Raw genomic sequence first — 26,067 nt, 5'->3', positions numbered from 1 at the left:
TCTTCGCCATTACCTCTCATATAACATCCTGTCATCTCCCGCGATAGATCTGTCATTTTATCTGCGAAGTATCGCACGCGGCAAAGTGTCCTCTGTTGTTACCTCTGTGAACAACTGTACTGTCGGGAAAATTGAAGAAAAAAAAAGTATTGCTTTATATTATTGTTTTAATATTGCCATTATTAAATTATTTATTTTATAAACACATTTTATATTTGGCCAGAATAAAGCCTCAACTAAATATAACTTCTGCAAAGCAGTAGATTTTACTGTAGGCTATATGATTTATTTTATTGCATATTTTCTGACTTCTAGTGCATGAATTTCCTTATCCAGTAATCAATAATCACACACTGTATCACGAGATCATAACGGTGGACCCATATACTATTATTATTATTATTATTATTATTATTATTATTATTATTGCCGTGTTATACCGCCACTTACAGAGCTTATTTCCGAAGACATTCTGAGCAAAAGATGTCATCTAAACATGTACCCTAATCTCAATATTTTCAGAGTTACACGAATTTGAAGTTGTTAGTGAAATATATTTTTCTCTTCTGTTCTAAGGGTAAAATAATATTACAAATGGATAATGAACTATTCAGAAGTATCACTTATTTAATTGGCTAGTGTTCCGAAGCTAAAAATGTGTTGTTAATTGCTTTCTACAGATTTTGTTTTTCGATTTTTAACTAAAAATTACATAATTCTTACGATTTATCACAACAATTGTTACAATCCATACGACTTTAGGAAATTGATTCTTTACAGTTTAATTCTGCATCCTAATGTAGGCTACAGTCTTAAAGAATTTACAAGAGTGTAGATTTATATCGCTTGTTATGATAAGTGCGTATTAAAAATGTAATTTGTAGTTAAAAATCGTAAAAAAAATCTCTACGAAGCAACTATGGAATTCACAGCACATTTTTAGCTTCAGAATACTAGCCAATTAAAGAAATAATACTCCTGAATAATTCATTCTTTATCTGTAATATTCTTTTTTTTTTTTTGGCCGATCGTGTTTTTCAACTTTACCGATGTTCTTGGTAGTCCTTGTAAGTTAAACTTACAGCAAATACCTTACTACAATAATACCAGACAGCTGTATATTGTAAATTTATTCCAACTCAACAATGTAATTTAATTATCTCAACAATAATTATCACTTTCTACAATTTAATTCTGCTCCCGTCAACAATAGGATTTGCTCTCCACACAGTAACACAGTATTCGTTATTGCACTCCACAGACGACAATGACAATTTACTTGGACTATTACGAACAACAATGAACTGTTTAATCTTAACTAATATTTTTTAATTTCAAAGGCATATTGGTTCCGTTAAGTTCAATGTTAATTGAAAAATGAGTTCTATTCAGTCAATACTTAACATGAACACAATAAAACATGTTATAATAACATTTACACAGATTTTAAAAACAAACGTTTTCGCCAATTTTGATTGGCATCTTCAGGTCGTGTAGGTCGAATGGAACATGTTATAAAAAGTGAACACTTGGTAAGACAATTGAGTTTTGCTGTTTCCTTGGTTCACACACTCCTCTTTCAACACAGTGATTCTACACACATCGTGGAGGCTTTTTGCTATATTCTATTCTCTGTTTTTAAGTGATATTACAGTTGTAACTTTGGTTTTTAACGTCATATACCAAGTGTTCACTTTTTATAACATGTTCCATTCGACCTACACGACCTGAAGATACCAATCAAAATTGGCGAAAACGTTTGTTTTTAAAATCTGTGTAAATGTTATTATAACATGTTTTATTGTGTTTATGTTAAGTATTGACTGAATAGAACTCATTTTTCAATTAACTAATATTCACAAAGCACTATTTACTAGTGATGGGCGAAGTTGTTCTTTTCCCGGAACAGTTCCGGCTGTTCCAGTTCCGGAAAAATACTATGTTCCAAATAACAGTTACAAGTAGAGATGTGTCTGAATCGTTCACTGATGAGAGCTATCTCTTTGACTCTGGCTCCATTTGAGGAGTCGTACAGTATATACCCTCCCTCTTCCCCAAGCAGCTCGCACATACGTTATCGGCATGACGACATAGCACACGTTTCTCAATAGATGACATTCCAATGCACATTCGAACCTGTTTGGAAACTTGTTGTGTATGCGGACAGAAGCTTCGTGTTTATTAGATAAACAGCTGTTGAATACAAGGTCAGATTGCAACACTAATTGGTATATGAAGTCATGAAGACACGGTAACCAACTAAAAAATTTAACATCTCATTTAAAACGTGTAGTATGCAATTTTTGTTCTCCGTGTTCCGTAGTAAAAAAAGAACTAAAATTATTAATTTTTATTTTTACGTTTCTTAATGCTTAGTTATGATGATAATAATAATTACATTATAATTTGATACATAATAAAAATATATAACTACTGTATATATTTGTACATTAGCAATAGTGAAACCTGAAATTCCCACACTTAGTAAAATGTTAGAAACGCATCTGTACCAAAGTGTAATAATTTAAACTTCGCATCACACCTCGCTCTCTGTCATTACTAAAGCTCGGAACTAGGGGACTTGTGTGTCGTGTGCATGAGTAAGGTTACAGGTACAACGTACACAAAGCTCACGCTGCAAGTGCTCAGGGACAGTCGTATGTACTAAGAAAGTGGTCACATCGAGTGACAGGAAGACCGACGACGAAATTGTGTCATGTCGAAGCCAATGACATTCAGAGAATTACAGGTAAACGGTCTGTTTGAGGAATTAGAAAATACGTGTTATTCGAATGGGTATTATAGAAGTTTCAAAATACATTTTTTTAAATTTTAGGTACAGAATTTCGTGGAGGACTTCGTAGATACATTACTTTCTTCGAATGGAAAGTTTATATTTTGTAAGTTGTGCCATACACAAACTAGAGGCTGGAAACGGTGAAAGACATTGCAGTCCCTTAAGTCGGTGGAAAATTTGTCCATAGCCACGGAACAAGTCGTAGAGGGATCTGCCCTAGTAGTGAACACAAATTGAAAACTATTTTCGAGAAAAATTTGGGAAATACTTATCTTTCTCAGATAGCTAGCAACTACTGAAAATCGAATAGAAAACAGTAACAGTGAAAAACATTCAGTATTTTAAGTTTGCTCCCGTCACTTCATCTGATGTGGAAATAAGTGTTTCTCGTTTCAAATCATATTTAACGAACAGGCGAAGAAGTTATGGGTTCGAAAATCTTCGAATGTACGTAGGCATACACTGTAATAAAATGTATAGAGCAGAACAGTAAATTTGATATCTTCCTCGTGTTTATTTTCATTATACAAATGCTGTAAAATTACGTGTTTCAACCTACCATAATACTATCAATACGTTGTTACAGCCAGAAACTACTCTTATAGCAGACCTGACTGTACCTCGGTGCTGAAAGCGGGAGTTGTTGACATGGGAGTCCAGTCTCTTAGCCACGTGCAAAGGCACAAGTCCCCAAGTTCCGAACATTAGTCATTACTTATGATCACACTACAAGGATTTCAATTTCCATGCTTCCTCATCCATCCACGTGAGAGTTCCAAGTTCCAACTTGTTCCAAGTGCAACATAAAGAACAACGAGAACAGCGTAGTCGGAGCTGTCTTGGTTCAACGGAACGGGTTCCGACTGTTCTCTGTTGTCTCGGAGTCGGAACATGCCTTGCGCAGCGCAGTACTGCGGGCCCGCAACAGCTGGACAAGTGAGCAGCTCGGAGTCGGAACAGTGTTATTTCGGAACAGGAAGTTCCGACCTACTGTTCATTTTTGCAACAGTTCCGAGACCGGAACAGTTCCAAAATAACTGTTGTGTTATTTTTTACTCACCTCTACTATTTACAACACAGAACTGTCAGTTCTCAGTTCACAGCTCGTTTGTCTTGGCTAGTTCTTCTAGCTCAGTCACTCGCGTTCACAGACTCTCGAACCCCAGACCTTCAGAGACGATCCGCTGAACTTCGAACTCCGGGCTTCAGGCTCCACAGTTACGGATACAACTCAAGTCGCGCTCTGGTCTCGAAGCTGGCTTCACTGCTACACAAGACTAAGTCGCTTACTGTCCAAATCTGCCTGTAACAACACTGGCTTACTGACTGACGTTCACTTGCGTATTCTCTTTTATAACCAAACTATAGTTTCTGGAGAGTTCGCGAAAGATTCCACTCTCGAATCATCCGGATATCTCTGCTCTCTGCCGCAGTCGCTCTTTCCCCTTTCTCCCCACAGCACATGCCCCAGGAAGCAGATGCGCGCGCAACCTGCCCGTCTCGGCCGACTTAGCCCTTCCTTCTCACGTGACTGTCACAATATTAGCAGCATTGACGTGAGTGCGAAATATCGCTGACTTGACGTCTAGCGCAGCGGCGTGGAATTACGTCCACAAATGCAAATATTAACATAGCGGAAATCGGACTATTGTTTAAAATGTAAGGTACTAATGTGGAATAATATACGAAACATTTAAGAAATGTTGAATAGTACCGTATTTAATTTAACATTATTTTATATCAAAGCTGCATATTATGAGAAATATTGCCTGCTTCATATTACTTTCCGTAATTAATTGTTGCGGATGTGTTCTTTGCTTTAGTGAGACAAAATTAATTCTGACATTAATAATTAATTTACAATAACGCTTTATATACCCATTTCTGACAACTGCAAAGATAAAAATGGTAGTAAGCTGATATTTGTAATAATTAGTAAAGACATGTGGACAACAATAATTTGCTAAAACCTTAAAATTTCCAGTACATTTTAACTTCTATTCATTTATTAGGTCTAAATAAAAAAGCTAATTTTTATTGTTCTATCAACATAGAGACAAAGGCATTAGGCCTAATAAAGAATTTTGTTGACTCACGTTTTATGAACTCTCGGAAATCGAAAGTACGATTTGGAGCAATTTGTAATGCTGTAATTGTAGCAATTATAATCAGCACATATACACACTGACATTTTAAGGCAGGACTAATTAATAAAACTAACTAGCCCAGCAACGATATACATTGCAGTTGATTACAGCTTGTATCTCACGAAGGCCGCCTAGGTAGCAGCACCAGCGTCATTCGCGCGTCTCGTCTTTTGAAACTTTTCCTCGTTTCTTTAAATCTTACTTACTACACATGTATCGCAATATAGGCTACTATTACTCTTAATACTAAAGAAAAATGGTATTTTATAAACAACTTCAAATTAGTGTAAGTCTGAAAATATTGAGAATAGGACCCATGTCTATATGACTTTTTTGCTCAAAATGCCTTTAAAAATATTCTCCGTAAGTGACGGTAAGTCCTCGCGAATCACTCTGTGTAATACATGCTTATTTATAATTTACGTGATTTCAAATATCTCTTTTGTTAACAAGAAATATAAATTACTTTTATCATAATATTATATGCATGCTATACACTAACTTATTTTAAAATTAATTAGACCTTTGCTAATCAGACCCTCGGTAATTTGGCCTCCTTCTAGTTACTTCCTATCACTTCTACTGTAATATTTTTCTTGGAAATTTGCACCAGTACCATGTATTATACTGTATTACTTATACACGTAAACATGTGTGGAACGTTCCAGTTTCGGTTTAGAAGTGCAAGAAGAGTGGTTGGCCCAGCTTGTAACATTAAATGTAATTACATTTTTGAGCACTCTCAGTAATTCGGCACTCCTCTGTGCAAGAGGTTTAGCGAGAGTCAACTGTCCATACCTGTGGAGTAACAGTTAGAGTGTCTGGCCGCGAAACCAGGTGGCCCGGGTTCGATTCCCGGTCGGAGCAAGTTACCTGGTTGAGGTTTTTTCCGGGGTTTTCCCTTTTCCCTCAACCCAATATGAGCAAATGCTGGGTAACTTTCGGTGTTGGACCCCGGACTCATTTCACCGGCATTATCGCCTTCATCTCATTCAGACGCTAAATAACCTAAGCTGTTGATAAAACGTCGTAAAATAACCTAATAAAAAAAGAATCTACTGTTCTGCAATGAATACGTTAAAGTCTTAACAAGTTCCACGTATCGTCGCCTAAGGTGCAAAATACTCGCAAACATAAAATTTTTCGAAATGAGTTTTTGGTGCCTTTGAATTCGTCTAACGTAAGTGATGCACATCTACCTGCATTCATTTGGTGTTCTGCCCAAGGTCAGATCTTTCACTGCAAACTCAGCTTTCTCCAATATTTCTCATTTTCTGCCTTTCTCTTTGTCTCCTCATATGATCCACATATCTTAATGTCATCTATCATCTGATATCTTCTACCCGAACTATTCTCCCATTCACCATTCCTTCAGTAGGCTGTTTCTTATCAGCCAGTTACCCAACCAATTCCTTTTCAAAGTCTCGTAAACCATATTATAGATTTATTAATTTGCCATACAGAATAATATCTGTAATATTGACAATTAATATTTGAGGACAAAAATTCGCTCCGGCGCCGGGGATCGAACCCGGGTCCTTGATTCTACGTACCAAGCGCTCTGACCACTGAGCTACGCCGAATTCAATCCACAGCACCGGATCGAATTCTCCTCCTTCAGTGTTTCCCGGGTTCGATCCCCGGCGCCGGAGCGAATTTTTCTCTTCAAATATTAATTGTCAATATTACAGATATTATTCTGTACGACAAATTATTAAATCTATAATATTCTCATAGCTAGCAGTGCATATATCTGTACAGATTACTGTGCACTTAACTGCGGAATCCCGGCCAAACAAGTCACTCAGCTGAGTGCGCTCCTAATATAATGGCAGTTGACATTGGACATATACGTCAACATAATATATGCCTAACATAGAGTCAGGCCATAAAGGGAAACATTGAAGGAGGAGAATTCGATCCGGTGCTGTGGATTGAATTCGGAGTAGCTTAGTGTTCACAGCGTTTGGTACGTAGAACCAAGGACCCGGGTTCGATCCCCGGCGCCGGAGCGAATTTTTCTCCTCAAATATTAATTCTCGTAAACCATATTTTAATATTAATCGCGGTAAAGTAAAAATTTCAATATCACGTAAGCGACAAAAAGAAACCAGTTCTCCTGTAAAATTGATTTTATGAGATACGAGCATTTGCACCTTAAGCAACATTTTCTTCCTCTCTTCATATATATATAAATAATAAACATCTATTTACTGTAAATGCAACTCCATTTTAATATCAAAATGGTTACTCTACATATTGTTAATTTATTTTACTTAACATCAATAAAAGTTTAATTTAGGGAAAATAATAAAATATGATATTTAACAATTGCTTTTATGCCTCTTGTATTAACACTGTTTAATTCTGAAAATAGGATGTTTATTTACTGCGGATCAAACTTATTTCAATCAAAAAAAAACTACTATAATTTCCTATTTTTTTTTCAAGCGCCAAAATGACTGTACACCGAAACCATTTTCCTTTTTCTTTTAATATATACGATTGAACTGTTTACTATTTTGATTGATATTATTTTATTAGGAATTCACAAGTTACTTCTTTATTATTTTTAACTAAATGAAAGTTCTATTGTCTTTGTGACTGAAATAATATTATTTCGGTCTCTGTTAGTAGCCGTACATAGAGAAGAGCAGTTTCCTCTTCCTTATATGCAATACTCGAATATATTACATTTTAGCAACATAATTTAACACTGTGCATTTTATATCAACTCAGAATTTTGTCATTTATCTCAACAGGATAATAGGAAAATGGCCCAACACTTACACATACAGTAAAGCTCTAGCCGAACACGTCATCAGTGAGAACAGGGATATATTGCCAGTTGCAATATTTAGGCCGTCTATTGGTGAGTATAATTCCCGTTACATTTAAGTGCGTAATTTCAAAGTGCACCTGAGTTCGACAGATTCATTGGAACTTCGTTATAATAAATTGTTACCTCTGGACTTCCAACAATCGAAATTATTTTTGTTTTAATTCAGTCCAGTATTGGTAATTGAAGACCTTCCAGGAAAAAGGATGTAACATCAAATTATTGAAATATATGACAGGTTTGAAAAGTAATTTTGACGCATTTATTTATAACAATAACAATAAATCATTGCATTTAATAACAGAACAAACTTGTATGCTAGATTAATCAAATTGTTCTGCTAATAAATATAGGCCTAATGTAATTTGTCCCTGAAATTATTTTTCTTTCTCTTGAAGGATGAATTACAGTTATCTTGATTATATCCAAATTCCGGTGAGATCTTCAATTTGATTCAACGTCACTGACGGCTAATTCTTGATGCTTTGCACAGTTAAAATCCTGTAGTGAAATACAGAACAATAATACGAAGGGATCCTCTGATATATACATCTATTATTATCAGGCATCTCACTTGACGATGTGTCAGAGGAAGAACAATGGTTTGTATGCATCTGAAGTCTGATTAGTGTAATATGTAGTTAGTTGGCATTGTATGCAATGGAGGGGGAAAAGATTTTAAAAGTGATAAGTGTCATTTAATTGTCTCAAGCGTCCAGCGTTAGACCTATCGGCGATACAGTGAACTAAACATCTTACGCCATTCTTAACAATCACAGAGCACCTGTAACTCCAGACCCGCCAACATACAAGAGATGAAATGAGAGAGATTGGAGTACCTCAGCTAACACATTAACCTTGTCACATAGGCTACCTCGTCTCATGTCAATTAACTAACCCCTCAGCTAACTCACTAACCTTGTCACATACCTCTCTTTATGTCACTTAACTAACCCCTCAGCTAACTCATTAACCTTGTCACATACCTCGTCTCATGTCACTTAACTAACCCCTCAACTAACTCACTAACCTTGTCACATACCTCTCTTTATGTCACTTAACTAACCCCTCAGCTAACTCATTACCCTTGTCACATACCTCGTCTCATGTCACTTAACTAACCCCTCAGCTAACTCACTAACCTTGTCACATACCTCGCCTCATGTCACTTAACTAACCCCTCAGCTAACTCACTAACCTTGTCACATACCTCGTCTCATGTCACTTAACTAACCCCTCAGCTAACTCACTAACCTTGTCACATACCTCGTCTCATGTCACTTAACTAACACCTCAGCTAACTCACTAACCTTGTCACATACGTCGCCTCATGTCACTTAACTAACCCCTCAGCTAACTCACTAACCTTGTCACATACCTCGTCTCATGTCACTTAACTAATCCCTCAGCTAACTCACTAACCTTGTCACATACCTCGTCTCATGTCACTTAACTAACCCCTCAGCTAACTCACTAATCTTGTCACATACCTCGCCTCATGCCACTTAACTAACCCCTCAGCTAACTCATTAACCTTGTCACATACCTCGCCTCATGTCACTTAACTAACCCCTCAGCTAACTCACTAACCTTGTCACATACCTCGTCTCATATCACTTAACTAACCCCTCAGCTAACTCACTAACCTTGTCACATACCTCTCTTTGTCACTTAACTAACCCCTCAGCTAACTCACTAACCTTGTCACATACCTCGTCTCATGTCACTTAACTAACCCCTCAGCTAACTCACTAACCTTGTCACATATCTCTCTTTATGTCACTTAACTAACCCCTCAGCTAACTCATTAACCTTGTCACATACCTCGCCTAATGTCACTTAACTAACCCCTCAGCTAACTCAATAACCTTGTCTCATATCACTTAACTAACCCCTCAGCTAACTCACTAACCTTGTCACATACCTCGTCTCATGTCACTTAACTAACCCCTCAGCTAACTTACTAACCTTGTCACATACCTCGCCTCATGTCACTTAACTAACCCCTCAGCTAACTCATTAACCTTGTCACATACCTCGTCTCATGTCACTTAACTAACCCCTCAGCTAACTCACTAACCTTGTCACATACCTCTCTTTATGTCACTTAACTAACCCCTCAGCTAACTCATTAACCTTGTCACATACCTCGCCTCATGTCACTTAACTAACCCCTCAGCTAACTCAATAACCTTGTCTCATATCAACTAACCCCTCAGCTAACTCATTAACCTTGTCACATACCTCGTCTCATGTCACTTAACTAACCCCTCAGCTAACTCATTAACCTTGTCACATACCTCGCCTCATGCCACTTAACTAACCCCTCAGCTAACACACTAACCTCGTCACATACCTCGCCTCATGTCACTTAACTATTCCCTCAGCTAACACACTAACCTTGTCACATACCTCGCCTCATGTCACTTAACTAACCCCTCAGCTAACTCAATAACCTTGTCTCATATCACTTAACTAACCCCTCAGCTAACTCACTAACCTTGTCACATACTTCGTCTCATGTCACTTAACTAACCCCTCAGCTAACTCACTAACCTTGTCACATACTTCGTCTCATGTCACTTAACTAACCCCTCAGCTAACTCACTAACCTTGTCACATACTTCGTCTCATGTCACTTAACTAACCCCTCAGCTAACTCATTAACCTTGTCACATACCTCGTCTCATGTCACTTAACTAACCCCTCAACTAACTCACTAACCTTGTCACATACCTCTCTTTATGTCACTTAACTAACCCCTCAGCTAGCTCATTAACCTTGTCACATACCTCGTCTCATGTCACTTAACTATCACCTCAGCTAACACACTAACCTTGTCACATACCTCGCCTCATGTCACTTAACTAACCCCTCAGCTAACACACTAACCTTGTCACATACCTCGCCTCATGTCACTTAACTAACCCCTCAGCTAACACACTAACCTTGTCACATACCTCGCCTCATGTCACTTAACTAACCCCTCAGCTAACACACTAACCTTGTCACATACCTCGCCTCATGTCACTTAACTAACCCCTCAGCTAACACATTAATCTTGTCACATACCTCGCCTCATGTCACTTAACTATCACCTCAGCTAACACACTAACCTTGTCACATACCTCGCCTCATGTCACTTAACTAACCCCTCAGCTAACTCACTATTGTCACATACTTATTATTTATAATCATCATCATTAGCAACAACAGTTTCCTTTACGATATCCACAGGGAGTAGAGGGGTCTTGATTCTCACGGCGTCTGCGTTAAGTATCGCAATAATTTTTACATTTTTTTAAACTTTTAGATACCTGGTAACACTAATGGGAGATAGTCTGCAGTATCATCTGGAAATAAAAATAGGAATTGTAGGCGACGATAGAATGGCAGGTTTCACAATTTTGTTTAAGACTCGAAAGATTTTTCAACTTAGTGTAATAGTGTATTTAATTTGTTTCAGTAATAAGCACATGGAAGGAACCAATTCCTGGATGGATCGACAATATGAATGGTCCTACAATGGGAATTATGGGTTGCAGCATGGGCATGATCCGCTGCGGTCACGTGGATACAGACAAGATTTGTGACATTGTACCTGTAGATACAGTGGTAAATGCTTTAATAGCAACAGCGTGGGAGACATCCTTTAGAGGGTAAGAGAGATCAAGTGGTTCCAGAGTGAAATTACCTCTTTCGTATGTCTGTTTTGTAACTCTTCAACATTGAAGTTAAATAATGGTCTTGGCTCACTGGATACGTACAGAATATTTGCAGAATGCCATTCAAGAAGCATAGTACATGGTAAATAATAAGATACATGAACCAGGTTAGGAACTTATTCCCTAACTCGGCCTTGGGCACGAAGGGGTAGTGCAGGGAAACGTTACTTACACCGCCTTACAAACAAACGCACAGTAAGGCACTTTGCTTGCATTAATGATGGATTTCAGGCAGCTAGCGAGAGCCGGAAATTCGTAAAAGCTATGATAATATTCACACAATGATTGGAACATTACACACACCGAATATTGTTCGAAATGCTCGTTGCGTTTTAACCAGGGAATTAGTCATTCAGTACGTTTTCAGCACAAAACACGCTTTCGAAATCAATACTGTATGTTTTCGATATTACGGCGAACCAATCACTACATAATGTTCTACAATATTAGCCGATATCAATATCAACAATGGGCGACAATCGGCAGGTGTACCAATATAAGTTTTCCCAGAACCACAGAGAAGTTCATGCAAACTCCCAAAGGGAAATTGTAACTCATTCAAATGGTAAGGGTTTATATGAATTGCAATGTACAATGGGCCCACTTAAGCGACCTACGTGCGAGGGCAATTCTCAATCCTCCATTCAAGGGGGACTTATGGATAGAACCATAATACACGTCGTTTTAGTGAAAGGCCCTGTTCAAATACTGCAAAGTTCACAGCGTGTAAAATCTGAGGAGGCACGTGGACTTACAGTACATTTTACTATTTTTTTTTTCAAGGGAGCTATTTTAAGCTCCTGACATTCAAAGCTTCATGGAACAATTTGGAATAGCTTCATAGCAACCTTATGTAGAGGAATATTTACAATTTTGTTCGATTCAAATATGCAGATAAGAACTGGAACACAATGAAACACAAGATTTCTTTCCTATAAAAAGTTCGACTTAGAACAGTCTGGTTCTCAGCCATCGACATGTCAGTAGATAGCGATTGTAATTTTAATTTTGCCTCAAAGATATAGTGTATAGTACCAAAACATAGGGGAGAGTCGGGTAGTATCGGACAGTGAGTTCCTTTCATCTACCACACGATGATAGTACCTGATTGACATGGTTACGTTTCTGTGATGTCGCATAGAGAAACGTAACCATGTCATTCAGGTACTACCATATGGTGGTAGATGAAAGAAACGCACTGTCCGATACTACCCGACTCTCCCCTATTTATCGAAAATCGATGCGTAATGAATTTTGTTTGCATTTGTGTCATATATTGTATACAGAGTATTTCAGAATTTAACCAAAGAAATTTGTCTGGTTATGGAGGGGTTATAGACAAGCAACTTGGTATCAGGAACTTAGAGTCTCCGACGAAAAATATCTGAGTTGTTTGTATTTGTTACTCAGATTCCAGTATTAAAATGAAATAGAAGTGAAGAGTCCACTTCAAGAATGATGGATGTCATTTGGAATACATTTTGCAAGAGAAGCAATTGAAAGTTTGAAATCCTTAGTGCTCAAAGCGTAACTGTGATTTTCCGATCATTACTGGACAATGACTATCAGTGTTAATGCCATATAACTCTCTATGTACATTCTATATGTCTTAAGCTATGCATTGACAGTCTTGGTTCATTTTCGGCAAGAAGGTGACATCCATCATTTTTGCAGTGGACTCTTCAAGTGTGCAATGGTATGAGCCGTTCTTAAATATTGGATATGTGGAGAAAATTCACACGAAATTTAAGACTATAGAATGAAAAGTGAAATATATTTTATATCAATTTTGCACAAATTGTTGATTGGCCCAAAATTAGTTAATTTTCTTATTAATATCATTTACCTTATTTCACTAAGGGCGGGTATCCATTTTTGCTATTTTCAGATTCTTAATAAGAAAAGACTTCTCCATCAGATCACAAAAGCTGGTAATCCAACTCCCATATTTTATGAGAATCTCTCTGTACAAGGTTGGAAGTCAAGAAGAATGAAGGATTATGGTTTATTTAACAACGCTCGCAACTGCCGTGGTTATATCAGCGTCGCCGGTGTGCCGGAATTTTGTCCCGCAGGAGTTCTTTTACATGCCACTACATCTAGTGACATGAGCCTGTCGCATTTAAGCACACTTAAAAGCCATCGACCTGAGCCGCGATCGAACCCGCAACCTCGGGCACAGAAGGCCAGCTCTATACCAACTGTACCACTCAGGGCGACTTTGGAAGTCAATGTCATCGTTGGGGCACTAAGAGCGAATGTGCACTTCCAACTTCAAAATTCATAATAATATTTTCATGGACAGTCGCCTAGATAACATGGACAACTACCTTTATAGCTTCGAACATAAAATAGATAGAAGGGGCAAGGCTTGCTGGGTAGTGGCACCAGAGTTCGATCAGCTGATCTAGGGCAGAAGCGATATTGGATATGGAAAGGCCAATGTATGTCTAGTGGAATATGAGTATTTTGGATTGATTTTGGCACATAAAAATTAGAAATAACGATAATATTTCGTAGGTGGTTACACTTGATGCATATTAATAACCTCACTGCAATGTATTAAAGCGCGATAACGTTATTTAATTGTGTTTATTTTGGAAAACTTGAGTGCATGTACGATTTCCTCACTGCCAGCAATTTATCTTTAAAAAAGAGCAGATTTGTGTGTGTTTATTGAATGCGCATCATCACCTTACGAAATCAAATAGAGAAAAGCAAATAGGCCTAGGCCTACTTTAAGTTACCAAATTATCCTATTCATTTCGTGTTCTTGTTTCAGTTTTGCAATCGAATCTTCAATAGGTCTCAATAGGTCTCAAGTTATTTCAGCAAAGTAACTGCAGTGTCCTATTAAATTTTAAAAATAGTAATGGCATATAATTGCACCCGTTCGTCTCCCTCCCACCTTGGCTATACGTCTATGGATGAACTGAAACAGTTATCTAGGTGAAACTAGCGTTGAGGTAGTTCCCGTGATTTCTGAAGTGAAAATCGTTTAATTTAGAACGATTTTTTTGTGGATATGGAGTTGATCGTATATGCAAGGCATAACAAACGCCTGAACTAACCAAATCTAACCTGTCTCAGATTCGAATGTGCAAGGTGCATAAACTGGGTACAAAGGGAACTACCTCAGTGCTAGTTTAGCCGAAAATTGAATTACAGCGCCACCAATTTTCAAAGCTGTCAGGAAAATGGCATCGAAGTACTGCTCAATGATCTATAAATTTCGGCCTTGGAGTTTTTCTTTATTTTCTTGTCACACTCAGTCAGTTCAGAGGTGCACAAAGCTAGTGACTGAAGCTTCCAGTTCCACTATGGAAAAAAAAATAGGCTAGATGATTTATAAGGACATGAATTGATTCAAGAGCAGTTTTACTCAGGTTTGAAACAAAACCAGAATACAATGTATAAAAATGAAAAAAATGTTAGGCCTACACTGTTACTTAAATTGTTTTTATTCCAGTATAAATATCGAATTTATGTGAAATAACGTAGAAATATTATTTTCCTCTAGTTTTTATATAAATAATTAGTCATGACTTCATTTGTAAGCTTTCATTTTAACAGTACCTATTATTATTATTATTATTATTATTATTATTATAAGGCCTATTGTGAGGATTTAATTATAATTTACAAGACATCCAGTTTCATTGTTACCTTCAGTAGGTAATTACCGAGGAAATTTTAAAATTCTGAAACATAATGGGTTAACATGTTTCGTTACATTTTTTCAAACATTCATTTTATGCGAAAGAGCGAAAAATCATGTTCTTTCCCTTCCTCTTTGTATAAGTAGCTGCCAGTTTGTCACCTATTCCTTTTTATGGGCTTACATAATTATATGTTTTATTAATCTGTAAATTAAAGTATTATATAAATACACGGTAGGCCTAAGCCTATATTCCAGTTTTAGTAGTAAATAAACTTTCCGAACTTACGAATAATTTCTAAAATGCAAGGTTCGGTAGAGCCCTCAAGATGTTAATCACAAAATCAAAGCTATTGTATTTAATATTTCAGTAAGACACAACTTTACTTTCTCACACTATTATAGTTTTCAAATCAATAAAAGTTACATAACCTATGTTTTCACTCTCCCCAAATGAAGGGCACTTGTCAGACAAAGAAGTGCAAAGTACTGTCAAGTGACGTAAAGAAATGGCCATGATTAAACATTTTTTAAAAACAATAGTGTTCTTCCTTTTGTTAACTCCTTTGAACAATCTCACTTAATACATTTTCAGTAACTTCTAACTGCAATTTCCTTATTAAAACGTCGACAGTAAAAGTATCCCACATTTTCATAAGACATAGCAGGCTTATCTTTAAGTTATTTCATGTTGTATTATAAAATAAAGCCATTAAAACAAGACACTTGTTCAATTAAGGATCTACCGAAACATTTTTTTTTATCTTAATACATTCTAGGATAGGCTGTCATATCCGCAATCATTGCAATAAATTGCTTGTTCGTAAGCATACTGTGTAATGTTTTGCCCGAGATCAGCTGATCTGAGAGAGCTGTTATTTTGGTGCCACATTCATCCGGTAGAGTAACATTGAGCGCCCTCTCTATTTACTTTAATGCTCGAAGCTTTATAGTTAACAGTTTTCTTCGTGTTCATAAGTTGGTAGTCTTTAATCAATTTCATTTCGTTTTTTGCCTTTCCTGAAAACCTCAGAATTGTGACATCCACCCTTAGTGAAATAAGGCATCATTAAATAATCTTCATTGGCCAATATTCGATTTCTTTCTTGAAATTAATCACCTAAATCTAAACTGTTATTTCAGACGTGGAGAAGCGAAGGTGTACAACTTTGTATCTGGTATTCAGCAGCCCATTACCTGGGGAGAATATTTTGACATCTGCAAAGAATACGCCGTAAGAAATCCTCCATCTCGGGCCATTTGGTACTACTTCGTAATATTCTGTCGCAAGAAATACACATATCTCGCAACTTCGTTTTTACTAGAATTCATCCCCGCTTGTCTGATAGATTTGATACCATTCTTGACTACTGGCAAGCACAAGTAAGTACAAATAATATCTTGCAGTCAAATCTGTGCTTCAATGGCTGGTCATGATAATATCTTTGAAAAATATTGGAGTGCAAGAGGTCAAATGACTTTATTGTCAAACGCCTGGCATTAGAAAACAACAACATAATATCTTGCAGTACAGGAATTCTACCTCCAAAACGAGTAGCTTCTGTACAAAACACTGCTAGTTTAAAATAAGTTACTGTAGCAGAGTGGCATCTAGTGGTATTGTTACAATCTACCATATGAACTTCCACCATGTAACTTGATTTCTGCCACTTCTTTGTTTCTACAGCGTGGTGATAGTGTATATAATATAATCGCTCAGGTGGATGTATATTTAGCTAACATTTTGTAACTAAATAACGGACTTGTACGCATAGCAATCCATAATCCTAAGATGTTACTGGTTTAAAGAAATATTAAAGAGCATTTAACTTTGTACGATTTTCGAACATGTGGTGATTATAGGGCTAGAATGAAGGAAATAATAACTTATGGCGTAGTTTCTCAATTCGCACCACTTTTTAGGTTCCTAATTCGCACCGGTGCGATATGAGCAACTGTAGCAATTCTAACCGTACAAAAGAAGTCCCCAAAAATTTTAACTGAAAAGGAATTCATCAGGTGGATGCAATATCAAGTGGTGAGAAGGGCGTTAATACAACAAGTGTGTGTTGTACAACCGCACCAGGTATTTTGTGCTACCCATGATAATTTTTAAACGTCAAACAGTGCATCCTACTTTATCAACTAGTGCTCCTCCAGGATCGTGAGTTGTTTGTTCTGAGTCACGTTACATTAACAGTGAAGTATTTGTCGAATAGCTCAAACATTTTATTCGCCACTCAAAAAGTGCTGCTTCTGTATGTCCACCTATACGATCCATTCCAACAATTTAGAAGCTATTAGATTATCTGGGGGAAAATGGTGTGCTCCTGCTTCAGCTTCCTCATCAAAATACTCATAGGCTCAGTCCTTAGATGTTTCCATCTTCAAACCATTTCAGACAGCTATATCATGAAACAGTTCTTAGGTGACTTCGAGATAATCGTGGAGAAAAAGTGACGCAGTTTATAGTCTGAACTGCCTGGTTAAGCACATGGCGAATGTGTAACAATAAAAAACGCATTCATGCAGTTAAAATGTTAGGTAATTTATGCTCTGTTTTTTCAATTTCATTTGAAGAAACGTTACATTAGGAAGCGATGCGATTTATGCTACTCTACTTCACTTTTTAAACACAAAATAAAAAATAGTATTTTTGACCCCTAATCACTCCCCGGTCCACTTAAAGCGTCGGCTTTCCACATCTGAGAATCCGACTTAAATCCAGCTAGTTCAAATGGAATTTGTAATAAACAAAGATTTTGTATGGAGCAGTATTTCGTGAGATACTCAATGCCTTTGTGCAAGCATTCCAACATTTGCTCCCAAAAACTGTAAATATCATCATTACAGTGGTACAGGGTAATTTTATCTCGTTCGTTGCAACAAGAGTGACGACGGAAGTGACTAAGTGATTACAATTTCGGTCATTTATTCCTTGAAAAGGACGCTTATTAAGGATCGAGATCCGTAGTACTAGTCGTTAAAATACGTTCAAACATTGTTTCGCTTTGTTTGTTTGTTTTTTTTTTTAAGAATTGCTACTGAATTAGTTTCTAATTGAAGTTAGGGTAGAGTAGCATAAATCGCACCGCTTCCTTAATGGCACCACTGCTAGTTTAAAATAAGTTACTGTAGTAGTGTAGCATCTAGTGGTATTGTTACAATCTACCATATGAACTTCCACCATGTCACTTGATTTCTGCCACTTCTTTGTGCTAGCAACGTGGTGATAGAGTATTTAATATAATCGCTCACATTTAGCTAACATTTTGTAACTAAATAACGAATTTCTATGCAAAGGAATCCATAATATTAGGATGTTATTGGTTAAAAGAAATATTAAAGAACATTTAACTTTGTACGATTTTCGAACATCTGGTGATTATAGGGTAGAATGAAGGAAATAATAACTTATGACGTAGTTTCTTAATTCGCACCACTTTCTAGGTGCCTAATTCGCACCGGTGCGATATGAACAACTGTAGCAATTCTAGCCGTACAAAAGTAGGCCCAAAAATTTTAACTGAACGAGGAATGCATCAGGTGGGTGCAATATCAAATGGTGAAAAGGGCGTTAATACAACAAGTGTGTGTTGTACAAGCGCACCAGATATTTTGTGCCACCTCTGAATATTTTTAAACGTCAAACAGTGCATCCTACATTATCAGCTGGTGTTCTTTCAGGATCGTTGTTTGTTTGCTCTGATTCAGGTTACATCAACAGTGAACTATTTGTCAAATAGCTCAAACATTTTATTTGCCACTCAAACCTGCCATAGAAAAAAGTGCTGCTTCTGTATGTCCACCAGTACGATCCATTCAAAAAATTTAGAAGCTAGATTATCTCGGGAAAATGATGTGCTCCTATTTCAGTTTCCTCGTCATAATACTCAGAGGCCCAGCTTTTAGATGTTTCTATCTTCAAACCATTTCAGACAGCTAAATCATGAAGCAGTTCTTAGGTGGCTTCGAGATAATCATGGAGAAAAGGTGACGCAGTTTACAATTTGAACTGCCTGGTGAAGCACATGGCAAATATGTAACAAAAAAAAAAACGCATTCAGGAAGTTCCTCAGGGCAGTCCACTTTCTCCTACTCTATTCAACTTAGCAATCGACGGTATCATTAAGGACCTTACTGATAATGAAGTATCGCACGTCCATGGTTTTTCATCAGATCCTACTCTAGACAATCTCTCTGCCGTTGCTTTTGCTGATGACATTGCTTTGATTTCAAGTAGTGAAAATGGAATTACATCTCTGATTAGTCTAGCAGAAAGTAACCTTTCTACCCTTGGTTTGGCTATTAACCCTAGCGAGTGCAATTTAATAGCGATTAAAAGTGGTGTCCTATCCCAGTTTAATGTCATGTCCGCTAATGGTTCGCTCGTTCAATCCATTTCTAATCCTAATGACCGCATTAAATACCTTGGTATTAATTTTAATGATGAAATCGTTTTTGATAAATGTGCAGTTTTTACCACATTCAGTAAAAATATCTCTAAACTCTGTCTCTCCCCTTTATTAAAACCTGATCAGAAGGTAACGATTATGAATCAATATCTCTGGCCCACTCTTACTTATCCCTTACAGTGTGCTCCACTCTACCAAATAAAAAACAAAATTTCTTAATGATTTAGATAAAGTTACCAGAGGAGCATGCAAAGAGCTTATTGGTCTTCCTCATGACCGCCCAGACGGAATGCTTTACTCCCCTAAAAATACCGTGGTCTTTCGTTAATGAAAGCATCTTGGGAAGCTTATGTGCAACACATAAATATCTGTAATACTCTTCTTCGTGTTGATGACTCCCATCTCCACAATGTTAGGGACCTTGTAAGTGAAAAAGTTTCTGCTCTGTCAAAATTGAATATCACAGCTATTGATGCTATCAACTGATCAGGTCGTAAAATTCGTAAACACTTAAGAAATGACGCATTCCAAACTTGGATAAACCATACCTTGCGTGGTAAAGGGGTTATTGTTTATAGTGATCTCCTCAAGGCTAACTCATGGGTAAGCAATCGAAAGGGCCTATTTTCCTCAGAATGGACCAATGCTTTAAAAATGTCAAGCAATATTTCGGCGGTTCGCGCAATACCGGGCAGAATTCTAAGCACAACCCGCTGCCGTCATCCAGACTGTAGCGAGCTTGAAACACTTGGACACGTGCTTGGACAATGCCCCAAAGGCGAGCTGCTGATCAATGCTAGACATCATCGTGTACGACATGCTTTGGCGATATCGTTAAAAACTTTAAATTGGGAGATTCATGAGGAAGTACATTGTGTATCATCAGATGGTTCTTTTAGACGGGCAGACATTATTGCTATCAACGGACGCTTAAAACGGGCTCTTGTTCTTGACCCTACTATCCGTTTCGAAAGAAACCTAAATCAGGCCACCGAAGTTGATACTGAGAAGAAGTCCATATATGAACCTTGTCTGCCGTATCTTTCTCAAAAGTACAACGTCCCTCTTAAACAATGGTCCGTTATTGGTTTGCTGTTTGGCAGTAGAGGTTCAATCACAAAATTCACATGGAATTATCTTAAGGAACTTCACATTACTTTTGATTATGTAATGTCTATTCTTATAAATATTATCAAGGATTCTCTTCAAATATTACATCATCATCTCTATTTCAATTAATCAACTTATATTTGCCTTCAACAATTAACTTTCTTTTTTCTTTAATGTATCACATCACATTATTGTACATGTTTATTGTATTCAGGACCCTTGTGGTCACTCAAAATTCTTTGAGCTGATGTCTATAATTTAGAAATTTATTAGATAGTCTTCTCTCTCTCTGTTAGGTAATTTATGCTCTATTTTTTCAATTTCATTTGAAGATGCGTTACTCCCTTTCATTAATTTCATAAACTTGTAATTTGCATTTATTACATTATTCATATTAAATATTGTTCAATATGTTCAATATTAAAAGCTTGCCTTCATCCTGTTCCCTGCAGTTAAAGAGGTGCGATTTAAGAAACCGCAGGTGCTATTTAGGAAACTAGTTGCCTAAATGGCACCATTGACAAGAGTTTCGAAAATATCACTCTACTTCAAAAATATTAAATCAAATTCAAGGATTCTTTTTTGCATGAAAGGTAAATGTTCTGGGAATGTATTTCTGTAAAGGAATGCAGAAAATAAAAATTGTATTGTTCAATAAAAATTGTAAATGCTAAAGTGGTGCGATATACGCAACCTTACCCTACTAGAGTCTGCAATAGATGTCGGTTCTAAGTGCATCATTAACCCTTACCATACATTTTTGTGACATTGAATACCATGAGGTCAATGGTGACTCCAGTATTTAAAAAAATCGAAAAAAACTTACATTTTCATTACTGACATTAATGCACAAAATTAGTCTTCAGCTATTGTCTTCATCATAATTTATTCATAAAATAATTATTTAACTACATTATTAGCATTTTTATAGAGTTATTGATACTGATGTATAGAGAGGTAATACATTTTTTCAAACATTTTTCATGTGTGCTTCGAAAGACTTCTCCAATCAATTACTATATTGTTTGCATATTAAATGGTCTTGACATGAAATCTTTGCACAACTTGAGCACCTGCTTGAATGTTTTCGGTCAACAGAAGTGCCCCGATAAAATCCTAATCTTCCGATTTTATCCAACACAATTTTATTATTTCAGTCAACACTGGGAATTGAACCCGAGAGCACTTAGTGATAGGGACACGCGCTAATGTTGATAAACTGAAAGGCTTTATTCTGTTTTAGGATATTATACAGTAAGGATATGATATACTTTTTTTGTACTAGGTTATTTAACGATGCTATATTAACTACTTGGTTGCAAATCTAGCTTTCAGGTATAGCTCCCTGTTAAGCTGATTTGAATAATTTCAAGGGAAAAATTGTTCCGGGGCCGGGTATCGAACCCGGGAACTTTGGCTAAACGCACCAACGCTCTACCAACTATATCCCCAGGAACTCTACCAGACACCGACTCAATTTCTCCCTTTATATCCACAGACCTCAAAGTGGGCTGACAAACGTCAAGCAACCAACACTGAGTGCAGACAAACTCAGTGTGATTTATTGTGGTTTTCTATTAACGAACAGCGATGTATATTATGCAAACCTAGCTTTCAGGTATAGCTCCCTGTGAAGACGATTTGAATAATTTCAAGGGAAAAATTTTTCCGGGGCCGGGTATCGAACACGGGATCTTTGGCTAAAAGTACCAACGCCCTGCCAACTATATCCCCAGGAACTCTTCCAGACACCGACTCAATTTCTCCCTTTATATCCACAGACCTCAAAGTGGGCTGACAAACGTCAATCAACCAACACTGGGTGCAGACAAACTCTGTGTGATTTATTGTGGTTTTCTGTTAACGAACAGCGACGTGTATTATGCAAACCTAGTTTTCAGGTATATCTCCCTGTGAAGATGATTTGAATGATTTCAAGGGAAAATAGTTCCGGGACCTTTGGCTAAACGCACCAACGCTCTACCAACTGAGTACCCAGGAACTCTACCAGACACCAACTCAATAGAGTTTCTGAGTAGTTCAGTTGGTAAAACGTTGGTGCGTTTAGCCAAAGGTTCCGGGTTCGACACCCGGTCCCGGAACAATTTTTCCCTTGAAATTATTCAATTACTGGGTTGTCTAGCGTTGATGGAATTGATGATAGCGAAATGATATTTCGCGAGATGAGACAGAGGATTCGGCATAGATTACCTGACATTCGCCTTAGGGTTGGGAAGAACCTCGGAAAGAACCCAACAAGGTTATCAGCGCACTTGGGAATCGAACCGACGCCGAGCGCAACTCCGGATCAGCAGGCAAACGCGCTACCGCCTGAGCTACACCAGCGACCATGACTTCAAAATGCGTTGGACAGCAGCAGTCAAAATTTTCATCCTCACCGTCAGACGAGGACTCGATACTTGATGCACAATAACTACTCGAAGAATCAAGACTTTCGATGGCGTCAACCTCCGCATCGTCATCAGAAAGGTTCTGGCCATCGTTCTTCAACAACGTAGCATCACAATCGCATCATTTTGTTCTAACAGAATTTTCATACTTCATAATAGGGCAGATTCAGACCTACAGCAGCCATAGTGTAGTGGCTCAGACCGCAAAACAAAGGCAGTTAATTGCTGAAGTGTTAGTGAAATCTTGCCAAAAAATTAAGAACTGGACTAAAGAGTGTCATAATCTGCGACTAGGTAACATAAGAGTTAATTACGAGTGGTTTGTCCGCAATAAATTATGTTGTTGTTGTTTTCTAATGCCAGGCATTTGACAATAAAGTCATTTGACCTCTTGCACTCCAATATTTTTCAAAGATATTGTCATGGTTAGCCACTGACACACAGATTTTGAGATGTTCTGAATCCATTTCTTGATTTACAAAATGGCAAGTTGTAGCCGATTTAAGTGAACGCCATATTTTAATGTTTTGGTGGCTACTTTATTCACACACAACCCCCAGAATGTCTGGAGGACCACAGCTGCTGTTGGTCGACGGGTCCATTGGACCTAGTTGGGAGATCTTGTTGATCACCAGTTTTCCCTCAAGCCATTGGAGGACGATTTTAGTGCCATAGCAGGTCAGCACTAGGAACAGAAAAGTAGGAAAGGTAGGAAGGAAAGTAAAATGAACCCCTAGGCCTCGAATGCTCTAATACTGTCGGGGTCGAAGAAAGTAAGAGTTCAGTCAGAGGACTGGATAGGAAAGGGTAAAGAGGGAATTAGGTATTGAATAGAGGAAAATTATACCAAATTCGGACATTAACTCATCAAGCTGACCAGTGCTAATTGATGAGTAGCCCCTCCCTTTAGTTCAGCTTGTAAAATTATGCTTACTAACAGCTGCACCACGGGAAGGTAGGGATGGGACATTGGGTATTTGTCCAGGTTGGTTCCTTAAAGCCTTCAATGGGAAGGATTAATGGCTCTCCCCCTTATATTCGACAAATACCGTTTTGCAGCAATATATTATAAACCACACAAAATGTCGTTTTGGGATCAATATTGACCCCGCGGTACTAATAATAATAATAATAATAATAATAATAATAATAATAATAATAATAATAATAATAATCCGTGGCGCTACAGCCCGTGAAGGGTCTAGACCGACCAGCCGGCTACTGGCCTCACTCCCACATGTCGAAGCAGAGGTGGACGATCATCCAACCAGAATGGAGGTATCGTGTGGTTAGCACGATGATCCCCCCAGCCGTTATAGCTGGCATTCGCAACCGGATTTCGCTACCTATCGTAGTTCCCCAAGTGCATCACGATGCTGGGTGGGCACCGGTCCCATATACTGACCGAAATTTCATGAGAAAATTTCTTTCCCCATGAGGACTCGAAACAGCGCGCATTCCGTAACGCGAGTCCTAGGCAGGATGCCTTAGGCCGCGACGCTACGGCGCGGGACGACCCCGCGGCACTAGATGTAATTAAATCAATATTTCAGAAACTGAAAATGGTAGACGAGAAATATTTTACAGGTGTGTCATTAACCTAAAATAAATAAAAGTCAGAAAGGGAAAAATATTTTTTAAGGAGATACGAACGATTTGTTTAATGCCTGGGGTCACCATTGATCCCACGGTAGTAGGAGGCTTAAAGCAATTTAACATCGTAATGAAGAGATAAATTCAAAATAAAACTGGTTGTCTGTGCTTGTGCACATCATTGCTGTAGTACCTACTGCAATGGTCATCAGCCCAGGAGTTGGTATAGTGGTTACTAGTTACAGGGAATCTTCACAGAAATCTTATCTGCAAAGCTTGAATAAGGAGAAGGAATTTCATATTATCTTCGAATGTGAAGCCTCAACTTATAAAATATACATTTCTGGAATATAACTCGAAAGAGAAGCCACTAGACTTCATTGTCAGGGACGACACAGACCTACTTTTACCTTTACTACATTCAATCCATCAATAGCACAGTCATGATCAGAGAGCGGATTTTCGTTCCCGATACTGAACGTTAGGTACACGTCAGTTACAGAGAGGTCATTGAACTCATTACTACGCTCCCTCTGTAAGCCAAGGGACGTGACGTGTTGTAGATGTGTTACTTACTTACTTACAAATGGCTTTTAAGGAACCCGAAGGTTCATTGCCGCCCTCACATAAGCCCGCCAGCGGTCCCTATCCTGTGCAAGATTAATCCAGTCTCTACCATCATATCCCACCTCCTTCAAATCCATTTTAATATTATCCTCCCAACTACGTCTCGGCCTCCCTAAAGGTCTTTTTCCCTCCGGTCTCCCAAATAACACTCTATATGCATTTCTGGATTCGCCCATACGTGCTACATGCCCTACCCATCTCAAACGTCTGGATTTAATGTTCCTAATTATGTCAGGTGAAAAATACAATGCGTGCAGTTCTGCGTTGTGTAACTTTCTCCATTCTCCTGTAACTTCATCCCGCTTAGCCCCAAATATTTTCCTAAGCACCTTATTCTCAAACACCTTTAACCTATGTTCCTCTCTCAGAGTGAGAGTCCAAGTTTCACAACCATACAGAAGAACAGGCAATATAACTGTTTTATAAATTCTAACTTTCAGATTTTTTGACAGCAGACTGGATGATAAAAGCTTCTCAACCGAATAATAACACGCATTTCCCATATTTATTCTGCGTTTAATTTCCTCCCGAGTGTCATTTATATTTGTTACTGTTGCTCCAAGATATTTGAATTTTTCCACCTCTTGGAAGGATAAATCTCCAATCTTTATATTTCCATTTCGTACAATATTCTGGTCACGAGACATAATCATATACTTTGTCTTTTCGGGATTTACTTCCAAACCGATCGCTTTACTTGCTTCAAGTAAAATTTCCGTGTTTTCCCTAATCGTTTGTGTATTTT

The 26,067-nt window shown here is 37.7% G+C and overlaps 1 protein-coding gene across 5 annotated transcripts in view; it reads left to right on the top strand.

Annotated features, from left to right (window-relative positions):
- The window catches only part of LOC138710952 (putative fatty acyl-CoA reductase CG5065), a 52,176-nt gene that overhangs the window by 22,338 nt on the left and 3,771 nt on the right, over positions 1-26,067 (top strand). For 4 of the 5 annotated variants that reach the window (XM_069842178.1, XM_069842177.1, XM_069842176.1 and 1 more), the window contains 3 exons: positions 7,707-7,816; positions 11,250-11,442; positions 16,310-16,549. In XM_069842178.1, the coding sequence (XP_069698279.1) occupies positions 7,707-7,816; positions 11,250-11,442; positions 16,310-16,549 (543 nt within the window). The remainder of the gene's footprint in view (positions 1-7,706; positions 7,817-11,249; positions 11,443-16,309; positions 16,550-26,067) is intronic. The other variant, XM_069842180.1, reaches the window with a different exon arrangement.

This window comes from Periplaneta americana, chromosome 12 (genome assembly GCF_040183065.1).
Source record: "Periplaneta americana isolate PAMFEO1 chromosome 12, P.americana_PAMFEO1_priV1, whole genome shotgun sequence".
NCBI lineage: Eukaryota > Metazoa > Arthropoda > Insecta > Blattodea > Blattidae > Periplaneta > Periplaneta americana.
The sequence above is the reverse complement of the archived record's forward strand: the minus strand, read 5'-3'. Positions and strand labels throughout refer to the sequence as shown.